This window comes from Chiloscyllium plagiosum, unplaced genomic scaffold, assembly GCF_037043375.1.
Source record: "Chiloscyllium plagiosum isolate Xiang-an unplaced genomic scaffold, Cpla_swu_hap1 HiC_scaffold_42, whole genome shotgun sequence".
Taxonomy (NCBI): Eukaryota; Metazoa; Chordata; class Chondrichthyes; order Orectolobiformes; family Hemiscylliidae; genus Chiloscyllium; species Chiloscyllium plagiosum.
In genome coordinates, this window is record NW_028270180.1 from 14966 (window position 1) to 27017 (window position 12052).

At 41.9% G+C, this 12052-nt stretch overlaps 1 protein-coding gene across 5 annotated transcripts in view; it reads right to left on the minus strand.

Moving 5' to 3' along the window:
• Window positions 1-12052, minus strand: part of lrrc49 (leucine rich repeat containing 49) — a 274354-nt gene that overhangs the window by 9770 nt on the left and 252532 nt on the right. For all 5 annotated transcript variants that reach the window (XM_087982207.1, XM_043680302.2, XM_043680301.2 and 2 more), the window contains one exon: window positions 11054-11163. In XM_087982207.1, the coding sequence (XP_087838333.1) occupies window positions 11054-11163 (110 nt within the window). The remainder of the gene's footprint in view (window positions 1-11053; window positions 11164-12052) is intronic.

Consider the following 12052-nt stretch of genomic DNA (forward strand, 5'->3'; position numbering starts at 1 on the left):
ACGCCTGACAAATTCAACTGAATTCTTTGACAAAGTGACATAGACAGTGGATGAGGGTAATACTGTGGATGTTGTATACAGTCAGTTCTTCTATAACACGATGGTTGCATTCTTGTGCAAGCCCACATTTTAGAAAAATCATGCTTTAGAAACAACATTTAAAGTATTGGTGCTGTAATCGCATTACAGTCAACACCCATTTTAAAAGTTTGCGCTGTAGGTTAGTGAGCAAATTAGAAATGATTGGGATTGATAGCATGGCAGCATGGATCAGAAGTTGATTAAAAGATTGGAAACAGAGGCCAAGTATAAATGAACATCTCCCTGGATTCGTGATCTAACTTTGCTAACTAGTCTACCATGTGGAACCTTGTCGAACGTATTGTTGAAGTCCATATAGACAACTTCCACTGCTCTGCCTTCATCAATCTTCTTTGTCACTTCTTCAAAAACGTTACTTCAATCAAGTTACTGAGACATGATTTCCCAATCACAAAGCCACACTGACTATCCCTAATCAGTCCTTGCCTTTCGAAATACACATAAACCATGTCCCACCAACAACTTACCCATCACTGATGGCAGGCTCACCGGTCTATAGTTCCCTGGCTTTTCCTTAAATAATGGCACCACATTCGCCACCCTCCAGTCTTCCAGCACCTCAACCATGGCTATGAATGAGTCAAAAGACGGAATGCTGGAAAAGCACAGCCAGTCAGGCAGCATCCGAGGAGCAGGAGAGTCGACATTTCGAGCGTAAGCTCTTCATTAAGAATGTGGCTTTTCATTCCTGATGAAAAGGTATGCTTGAAACGTCAACTATTCTGCTCCTCGGATGCTGCCTAACCGGCTGTGCTTTCCCAGCACCCCATTTTTTGAATCTGATCTCCAGCATCTGCAGTCTCCACTTTCTCCCATGAGATGTTGTGAAACTTGAAAGGGTTCAGAAAAGATTTACAAGGATGTTGCCAGAGTTGGAGGATCTGAGCTATAGGGAGAGGCTGAACAGGCTGGGGCTGTTTTCCCTGGAGCATCAGAGACTGAGGGGTGACCTTATAGAGGTTTACAAAATTATGAGGGGCATGGATAGGATAAATAGACAAAGTCTTTTCCCTGGGGTCAGGGAGTCTAGAACTAGAGGGCATACGTTTAGGGCGAGAGGGGAAAGATATAAAAGAGACCTAAGGGGCAACTTTTTTACGCAGAGGGTGGTACGTGTATGAAATGAGCTGCCAGGGGATGTGGTGGAGGCTGGTACAATTGCAACATTTAAGAGGCATTTGGATGGGTATATGAATAGGAAGGGTTTGGAAGGATATGGGCCGGGTGCTGGCAGGTGGGACTAGATTGGGTTGGGATATCTGGTCAGCATGGACAGGTTGGACCGAAGGGTCTGTTTCCATGCTGTACATCTTTATGACTATGACTCTATGATTACTAATGATACAAATATCTTATCAAGGGGCCGATCAATCATTTCCTTCGTTTCGCACAAAGATCTAGGATAAACCAGATTATGTCCCAGGGATTTATGCATCTTTATGCATTTTAAGATATCCGGCACCACCCCCTCTGTAATATGGACACTTTTCAAGAAATCACTATTTACTTTTCCAAGTTCTTTAGTTTCCATGTCCGACTTCACAGTAAATACTGACGTAAAATACTCATTAAGTATCTCACCCACCTCTGTGGTTCCACACATAGACGGCCTTGTTGATATGATATGGAATGCACTGCCTGAGAGAGTGGTGGGGGTTTCAAGAGAGATCTGGATATATATTTGAAAGTGATGAAGTTAGAGGAATATGAAGATAGGCCTGGAGAATGGGACTAGTTGGGTAGCTCTTTTGGAAGTCGGTACAAACACGATAAGTCAAATGACCTCCTTCTGTACTGTAAAATTCTGTGATTCTATGTTATGACACACCTTGAAGCAGGCCTTCACACTATCACTGCACCACAAGAGCCCTCAGAGCAATGGTCTGACCTAACTGAAGGATGCAACATGCCTGCATGAACAATTAACATATTTTTTATTCTCAGCAAATTAAACACTAAGTCACTATTACAAAATTAGAAGAAGCCGAATCTGCAATTTGGTGAAAAACCAAAAATCACTTAGGAAGGGCTCTTGAGGTGTAGCGGTAGTGCCCCTACCTTTGAGCCAATAGGCCCAGGTTCAATTCCCACCTGCCCCAGAGGTGTTTCATAACATCCCTGAATGGGCTTTTTTTTAAAGGAAAACAGAAAGTACCAGCAATAATTATCAACTCAACAGGCATCTGTGGGGAAAGAACAGAGTTAAAAATTGTTAGATCACTGGTTCTCAATTTTTAGACTACTCTGTAGATCACTTTGATGATGCAAAAGACCCCATTTAGATCACCTACCTGCTCTATCCAGTTGTTTTTTGCTTGCCACCACAATAAAATAAAAATCAGAATTAAAGGGACCAATGGTTTTTGATGAGACACTGAAGAGGTGAGCCTTCTAGCTCCACGCTGAAGAGCATCAATCTGATTTTAGGCTCCACATTCACAAGTTTCTCTTTTTCTGAATTATAAGCCCCATTAGTATTGGAAATCTGATCTTACAGCTGTATTTCATTTTTTCAAGGCATCCATCACGAGCTGCTCCAAGATTTAATGCTATTTACAGTTGTCCTGGAGAGGTCATAGTGAGCCATCTTTGCGTAATAGAGCTATAGAGTTTTACAGCCTGGAAATAAGACTCTCAACTCATCATGTCGACAAACTGTCATTGAGCACCTATCGACTCAAGTCCCTTTTTTCAGCTCTTGGCCTATAAGCTTGTGTACTATGGCACTTCAAATGTTCATCTAAATACTTGTCAAATGATGCGATGGTTCCTACCTCCGTCACCTTTTGAATCCAGAGAGTTCCAGATTTCTACCACCCTCCACGTGAAAAATGAATCCTTCCTTAAATACCCTCAAAGCCCCCTGCCCATAACCCTAAATGTGTGGCGTGTGAATGCTATTCTCTCAACTAAGGGGATATGTTTTTTCCTATCTATCTTACCTATGCATTTCATAATTTTGTACACCTCAAATAGGTCACCCCCTCTGCTCAAAGGAATACAAACCCAGACTATCTAGACTTTCTTCATAGCTGATTTGCTCCAGACCAGACAACCTCCTGGTGAATCTCCACTGCACTTTCTCTAGTATAATTATTTCCCATCACAGTGCAGTGACCAGAACTGCTCACAATATTCCAGCTATGGTTGAGTTAATATCTCATACAGCTCCATCATATCTTCTCAGCTCTTACATTTAATTCCTTGACTAGTAAAGGAAAGCATTCCATGTGTCTTCTTAAATGCTTTATTCACCTATTTTGTTGCTTTCAAGGATTTGTTAACATGGTGAAATGCACAGAGGCTGGTATCCCATCAACAAGTCACCCTTTTTTTACTTAATAGAACAGAGAACATAGAACATTACAGCGCAGTATAGGCCCTTCGGCCCTCGACATTGCACCGACCTATGGAACCAATCTGAAGCCCATCTAATGTGCACTATTCCATTTTCATCCATATGTCTATCCAATGACCATTTAAATGCCCTTAAGGGTGGCAAGTCTATTACTGTTAATCCTCTGATTATCTTATACGTCTCAATTAAGTCACCTCTTAACTTTCTTCTCTCCAACAGCATGGTGGCTCAGTGGTTAGCACTGCTGCCTCACAACACCAGGGTCCCAGGTTCGATTGCAGCCTTGGGTGACTGTGTGGAGTTTGCACATTCTCCTCGTGTCTGCATGGGTTTCCTCCAGGTGCTCCAGTTTCCTCCCACAGTTCAAAGATATGCAGATCAGGTGATTTGGCCATGGTAAATTGCCCATAGTGTTAAGTGCATTAGCCAGTGGTAAATGGGTCTGGCAGGGTTACTCTTCGGAAGGTGGTGTGGACTGGTTGGGCTGAAAGACCTGTTTCCAAACTGTAGGGAATCTAATTTAATCTAATCTCGATAACAGTCTCAATTTCGTCATAAGACCTTTCCTCCATACCAGGCAACATCCTAGTAAACCTCCTCTGAACCCTTTCCAAAGCTTCCACATCCTTCCTATAATGCAGTGACCAGAACTGTACACAATATTCCAAATGCGGCTGCACCAGAGCTTTGTACAGCCGCAGCATGACTTTGTGGATCCGAAACTCAATCCCTCTACCAATAAAAGCTAACACACCATATGCCTTCTTAACAACCCTATCAACTTGGATAGCAACTTTCAGGGATCTAAATATATGAACACCAAGAACTCTCTGCTCATCTGCACTACTGTCCTTCTACACCCTCATCCAGGTCATTTATAAAAATAAAAAACAGGAATGGACCCCAAAACAGATCCTTGTGGTACACCACTAGTAAGTGAACTCCAAGATGAACATTTGCTATCAACCATCACCCTCTGTCTTCTTTCAACTAGCCAATTTCTGATCCAAACTGCCAAATAAAACATAGAACAATACAGCGCAGAACAGGCCCTTCGGCTCTCGATGTTGCGCCATCCTGTGAAGTATTCTCAGCTCGTCCCCTACAGTATCCCAAAATCATCCATGTGCTTATCTAAGGATTGTTTAAATCTCCCTAATGTGGTTGAGTTAACTACACTGGCAGGTGGTGCATTCCACGCCCTTACCACTCTCTGAGTAAAGAACTTGCCTGTGACATCTGTCTTAAATCTATCACCCCTCAATTTGTAGTTATGTCCCTCGTACAATCTGACGTCATCATTCTAGGAAAAAGACTTTCACTATCTACCCTATTTAATCCTCTGATCATTTTGTATGTCCCTATTAAATCCCCTCTTAGCCTTCTTCTTTCCAATGAGGACAAACCCAAGTCTCTCAGCCTTTCCTCATAAGACCTTCCCTCTAGACCAGGCAACATCCTGGTAAATCTCCTCTGCACCTTTTCCAATGCTTCCACATCCTTCCCGAAATATGGCAACCGGAACTGTACACAATATTCCAAGTGTGGCCGCACTAGCGTTTTGTATAGTTGCAGCATGACATTATGGCTCCGGAACTCAATCCCTCTATCAATGAAACCTAACACACCATATGCCTTCTTAACAGCACTATCAACCTGGGTGGCAACTTTCAGGGATCCATGTATATGGACTCCAAGATCCCTCTGTACATCCACACTACCAAGAATCTTTCCATTGACCCAGTACTCTGCCTTCCTGTTATTCTTCCCAAAATGCATCTCCTCACATTTAGCTGCATTGAACTCTATTTGCCACCTCTCAGCCCAATTCTGCAGTTTATCCAAGTCCCCCTGCAACCTGTAACATTCTTCCAAACTGTCCACCACTCCACCGACTTAAGTGTCACCTGCAAATTTACTAATCCATCCCCCTATGTCTGCGACTAAGTCATTTATAAGTCATGACAAACAGCAGTGGTCCCAAAACACATTCTTGTGGCACACCACTAGTAACTGGACTCCAGGCTGAATACTTTCCATCAACCACCACTCACTGCCTTCTTTCAGAAAGCCAGTTTCTAATCCAAACTGCTATATCACCCTCAATCCCATGCCTCTGCATTTTCTCCAACAGCCTACCATGTGGAACCTTATCAAAGGCTTTACTGAAGTCCATGTATACCACGTCAACTTCCCTATCCTCATCTACACGCTTGGTCACCTTCTCAAAAAACTCAATGAGGTTTGTGAGTCGCAACCTGCCCTTGACAAAACCATGTTGACTATCTGAAATCAAACTGTTGCTTGCTAGATGATTACAAATCTTATCTCTTATAATCCTTTCCAAAACCTTTCCTACAACAGAAGTAAGGTTCACTGGTCTATAATAACCAGGGTCATCTCTACTGCCCTTCTTGGACAAGGGCACAACATGGAGTTTGCACATTCTCCTCATGGCTGCGTGGGTTTCCTCTGGGTGCTCCGATTTCCTCCCACAATCTAAAGATGTGCAGGTTAGGTGAATTGGCCATGCTAAATTGCCCATAGTGCTAGGTGAAGGGGTGAATGGGTCTGGGTGGGTTGCTCTTCGGAAGGTTGGTGTGGACTTGTTGGGCCGAAGGGCCTGATTCCACGCTGTAAGTAATCTAATCTAATCAATTTGCAATCCTCCAGTCTTTTGGTGCTGAACCTGTAGACAATGACGACTCAAATATTAAAGCCAAAGGCTCTGCTATTTCCTCCCTAGCTTCCCAAAGAATCCTCAGATAAATCCCATCCGGCCCAGGGGACTTGTCTACTTTCACTCCTTCTAGAATTCACAACACATGTTCATAACTAACCTCGATCCTTTCTAGTCTAATATCTCGTACCTGATTCTTCTCCTCTATCGCCCTCAATCCCACGCCTTCATATTTTCTGCAAGAGCCTACATGGGGAACCTTATCAAATACCTTACTGAAATCCATAAACACATCAACCACTTTAACCTCATCCACCTGTTTGGTCACCTTCTTAAAGAACTCAATAATGTTTGTGAGGCACGTCCTACCCTTCACAAAATCGTGTTGACTATCCCTAATCAACTTACATTTTTCTAGATGATTATAAATCCTATCTCTGATAACACTTTACCAACAACCAAAGTAAGGCTCAACTGGTCTATAATTACCAAGATGTCTCTACTCCCCTTCTTGAACAAGGGCACAACATTTGCTATCCTCCAGTTTTCTGGCACTATTCTTGTGTACAATGACAACATAAACATCAAAGTCAAAGGCTCTGCAATCTCCTTCTTGGCTTCCCAGAGAATCCTAGGATAAATCCCATCTGGCCCAAGGGACTTATCTATTTTCACACTTTCCAGAATTGCTAACACCTCCTCTCCTTGTGAACCTCAGCCTCGTCTAGCCTAGTAGCCTGTATCTCAGTATTCTCCTCAACAACACTGTCTTTTTCCAGTGTGAATACTAACGAAAAATATTCATTTAGCACTTCTCCTATTTCCTTGGACTCCATGTAAAACCTCCTACTATTGTCCTTGATTGGCCCTAATCTTACTCTAGTCATTCTTTTATTCCTGACATACCCATAGAAAGCTTTAGGTTTTTTCTTAATCCTACCTGCCAACAACTTCTTATGTCCCCTCCTGGCTCTACTTAGATCTCTCTTTAGATCTTTCCTGGCTAACTTGTAACTTTCTAGCACCCTAACTCAGCCTTCATGTCTCATCCTTATGTAAACCCCCTTCTTCCTCTAGACAAGAGATTCAACTTCTTTAGTAAACCACGGCTCCCTCGCTCGACCACTTCCTCCCTGCCTGACATGTACATACTTATCAAAGACTTGCAGTTCCTTGAATAAGGTCCACATTTCAATTGTGAGCTGAAAAATGTGTTGCTGGAAAAGCGCAGCGGGTCAGGCAGCATCCAAGGAGCAGGAGAATCGATGTTTCGGGCATAAGCCCTTCTTCAGGGATGAGGAAGGTGTGCCAAGCAGGCTGAGATAAAAGGTAGGGAGGAAGGACTTGGGGGAGGGGCGTTGGGAATGCGATAGGTGGAAGGAGGTTAGGTGAGGGTGATAGGCTGGAGAAGGCCTGGGGGCGGAGAGGTCGGGAATAAGATTGCAGGTCAAGAAGGCGGTGCTGAGTCCGAGGGTTGGGACTGAGAAAAGGTGGGGGGAGGGGAAATGAGAAAGCTGGAGAAATCTGCATTCATCCCTTGTGGTTGGAGGGTTCCGAGGCGGAAGATGACCCACCTTATCTCAGTCCCAACCCTCGGACTCAGCACCGCCTTCTTGACCTGCAATCTTCTTCCCGACCTCTCCGCCCCCACCCCCTCTCCGGCCTATCACCCTCACCTTAACCTCCTTCCAATTGTGCCCATCCCTTGCAGTTTCCTTCCCCATCCTATGCATCCTAAATCTTGCCTAATTGCATCATAATTGCCTTTCCCCCAGTTATAACTCTTACCCTGTGATATATACCTACCCCTTTCCAACACTAAAGTAAACATAACCAAACTGTTGTTACTATTATCAAAGTGCTCATTTACCTCCAAATCTAACACCTGGCCTTAATGTGGCCTTTCGGCTTGTTGGCCTGTTTACATACTTGTGCACAGTACACTTGCTGTGGCCAACCAGCTTGGAGGCAGTCTCTCTCGCTTAGAGGAGGCATTTTGTCAGCACTGGTGCTCTTGCTGCCATTTCACATGGACACCATGGTCTCTCTGTTTCTCTGTTCTTCCTGGGGTCCTACCATTCAATGAGTACTCCCTTGCCTTGTTAGTTTCCCAAAATGCATCACCACATACTTTTCAGGATTAAATTCATTGCCATTATTCTGTCTATCTGACCAACAATCTACATCATCTTGTAGTCACTGGGTCAAAATCCTGGAATTCCCATTCTTATGGCAATGGACTACAGCAGTTCAAGAAAGCAGCACACCTTCTCAAGGGCAACTCAGGATGGAAAATCCCGGTCAGCAATGGCCACATCACATGAATGAATTTAAAGTATGTCTAAGGCTTTACTTATTGCTATTTACCACACCACCAACTTTTTTATCCTCTGCAAACCTAATGATCATACCTCCTAAATTCACACCTACATAATCAAACAGCAAGGGTTCCAGTATCAAACCCTATGGTATGCCACCGGTCACAAAAACAACCTTCACCATCATAATCTGCATCCTGTCACAAGGCCAAATTTGGATCAAATTTGCCAAATTTCCCTGGATCCCAAAGGTTCTTCCTCCTTGACCAGTCTCCCATGTGAGACATTATCAAAATCACTGTCAAAATCCATATAGATTTCAGCCACTGTACCAGCCTCACTCTATATCTACTCATCTCTTTGAAAACACAATAGAACCTGTCAGACAAATTACCCTCAATCCCACGCCTCCATATTTTATGCAATAGCTTATGGTGGGAAACCTTATCAAACGCCTTACTGAAATCCATATACACCACATCAACTTCATCCACCTGCTTGGTCACCATCTCAAAGAACTCAATAAGGTTTGTGTGACATGACCCATCCTTCACAAAACTGTGTTGACTATCCCTACTCAACTTATTTCTCTCTAGAAGATTTTAAATTCTATCTCTTAAAGCCTTTTCCAACACTTTACCCACAACTGAAGTAAGGTTCACTGGTCTATAATTATAGGGTTATCTCTACTCCCCTTCTCACCTCTAGTTTAAATCTGCTACTGCTTATCCGAATATTATGACCTCTCTCAACTGCTTCACATGAGGAAACATCTACTTTACGTCTATACTGTCAATCCCCTTTAATATCTTATATACCTGAATTAGAGCTGTTGTCATTCTTCTAAACAATACTGTATAGGCCTAAATTGCTCAATATCTCTTCAAAAGATAAAACTCCTCACTTCGCTTCTGTCTTTCCTTCATCTCCACCACCTTTACTGACTTAAAACCAATTATAACCCTATCTTTCCGAACAAGAGAAGGTATGCATTCTAAATAAATGCAAGGAGTGGGAATTTCATAAGAGTGGGAATACAGAGTGGAGGGGAAGAAAGTGCAATACTTGTCAGTTTGAGACAATTTGAATTTTAAAATTTTGTCCGCGTATTTAGTGCTTCGTCCACGTTATTGTGTAGGAAAAGAAAAAAGCTTACAATCAAAGTGTGATTGCAGCACAGAAGACCATTAAACCTGCTATGCACATGGTGCCTCTCCATGAAAACATCACAGCAAATCTCACTCCTTCACTCTTTCCCCAAAACTTTGACAATTATCTAATTCCCATAGAAAACTCATGATTGGATCTGCTTTCACCACACACTCACGGGTCTTGTGATGCAGTGATAGTGTCCTGGGATAGAAGGTCCGTGTTCAAGACTTGCTCTATGCGTACGTCATAACTTAACTGAACTGTTTGATAAAAATAACTCCATCATACTTTGAGACAGTGCTTTTCAGATCCTAGCCACTGGCTGAGTAGAAGATTTTCATCAGGCCACTTTTTGCTCTTATGTCATTCACCATAAGTCAGGGTCCTTCAATTCCCAATCCTGAACCGATGAGAACTTTTCAGCCCATCACACCCATGCCGGTTAAAAACAATGACCTAACTATTTAATTTCCATTTTGCAGAACTTGGCCAAAAGCCTTATTTGCCTTAACATCACAAGTGCACATCTAAATACCTGTAAAATGTTATGAGGTTTTTGCCTCTAACACACTTACTGACGTGAATTCTAGGTTCCTATCACCATCTGGATGAAAACTTTTTTCCTCATATCTGCTCTAGACATTCTGCTTCTTACCCCAATGAGATGTTCATTAAGGGAAAAGAGTTCAGGAGTACCCTACCTACCTGATGATCCTCACAGGAAAGAACATTTTTTCCATAGCTGCTCAGGATTACGAACTTCAAGCAAATCTCCCAACCTTTTCTTCTCAAAGGAGCAAATCCCAATTTTGCCAATCAATCCATTCAGTCAGTTCTTCATCCCTGTAACCTTTTTTGCAAATCCTTTCTGATCTCCAATGCAAAGATAAGAATTAGGCAACTGTCCAATTGAGACCAAAACACTGCTTTACATAGGTGATGCATGTCTCTGTTTATATGCCCAGCCAACTATATATCATTACAAGTCCAGTGTGACTCTTCTTCAAACCTCATTACCATTTTGTATGAATACTTATCATTCATCCACTACAATAACGCCAGAATTAGCTGGCTTTTCTCCAAGATTATTGTGGGAGTTTGTATCTCAACCAGAAAGGACAGGTGGGCACTACGTTTCAATCTGAAAGGCATCACTTTCAGCAATACAATGGTCCTTCAGTATAACACTGGATGGGCTAGTCTGGAATTTGTGTTCAAGTCTATGGATTGGGAAATGACTCATTACCTCTCACATAGAAGTGAGTGTGCTTCTACCAGGACATTTCCAACAGAGCACAACTTTCTCCAAATCACCCCATTAAGTGCTTCGGCAATTACATTAAAAATAAAGATGAACCTTTTTTTTACAAATATAGCGACGGACAGTTTTAATACATATGGAATTATTGTTTAACTGTGCTATCAACATATTTTAGCTCTTACTTGATTTCTCCTAATAATGAAAGCAACCGAGGCTGGGGAAGGTCTGAAGCAGCTACATGTGCCAAAATTCCAAAGAGTCGCTCACCCATTACTATATCCATGGGAGTTACCTGTACAGATGAGAAGAAAGTTAGTGGTTTAATTCAAGTACGTTAAGGACATTTGCAATCATCATCTCCACATTATTTTGATACTAAATGTTAATAAAGGTCCCAATGAAACCAATGGCAATAAGTATGTTGCTTTAGTTCTAAACCAAAAACGTTGCAGGCACTTCCATCATTTCCCCCCACCTGAACTATGATATTAGGGATGTTTTCTGTAACATTAAATGTTAACTAAAAATTCCATTAGCATTATAGAAAAATGGGATGACTTAGAGGATGGTGAAAATGTTATAATTATTGGCAAAAAGTAAATCATGATTAGTGACTTTTGACTAACTACATCCAATGCATACTGCTTGTTATTTCTCTTTGCAAGAAAATGAGAAAATATCTTGGGCATGCATATGGTACAAATAACTATTTACCACTTCCTCAAATAATTTCTTTTAGAAGATAGTTAACTGACTTCACAATTCTCATAATGTGATTACTGACAGTTAGCTCAGATTGGCTGGATGGCTACAGTGTGGTTCAATTCCCATATCATCAGAGTTAGTTCTTGGGGCCTGCCTTGCCCCCAAAGTAATATCATGTGATAAGTCATGAGGATTCAACATGAAGAGTGATTTCTCACAAGTGAACCTTTCAGGATAGTTATTAAAATATATGTTCATTTGCAGGATAAAGGAAAATATTTAATCTTTGTAATATCACTAAGCCATGGCACATAATGAGCTTGGAAAATATGACAAGAAAATGCAATGCTTTATTTCTTGTTGCTGAATTGTTGTCATACTTGAGAAACCTCAAGTTCTCAATACATAGCCCTAAACATTTTGGTGCCAATTCAGTCCTACTTGTCGAGTCTAGCTCCCTGAATATTTCATTTTCT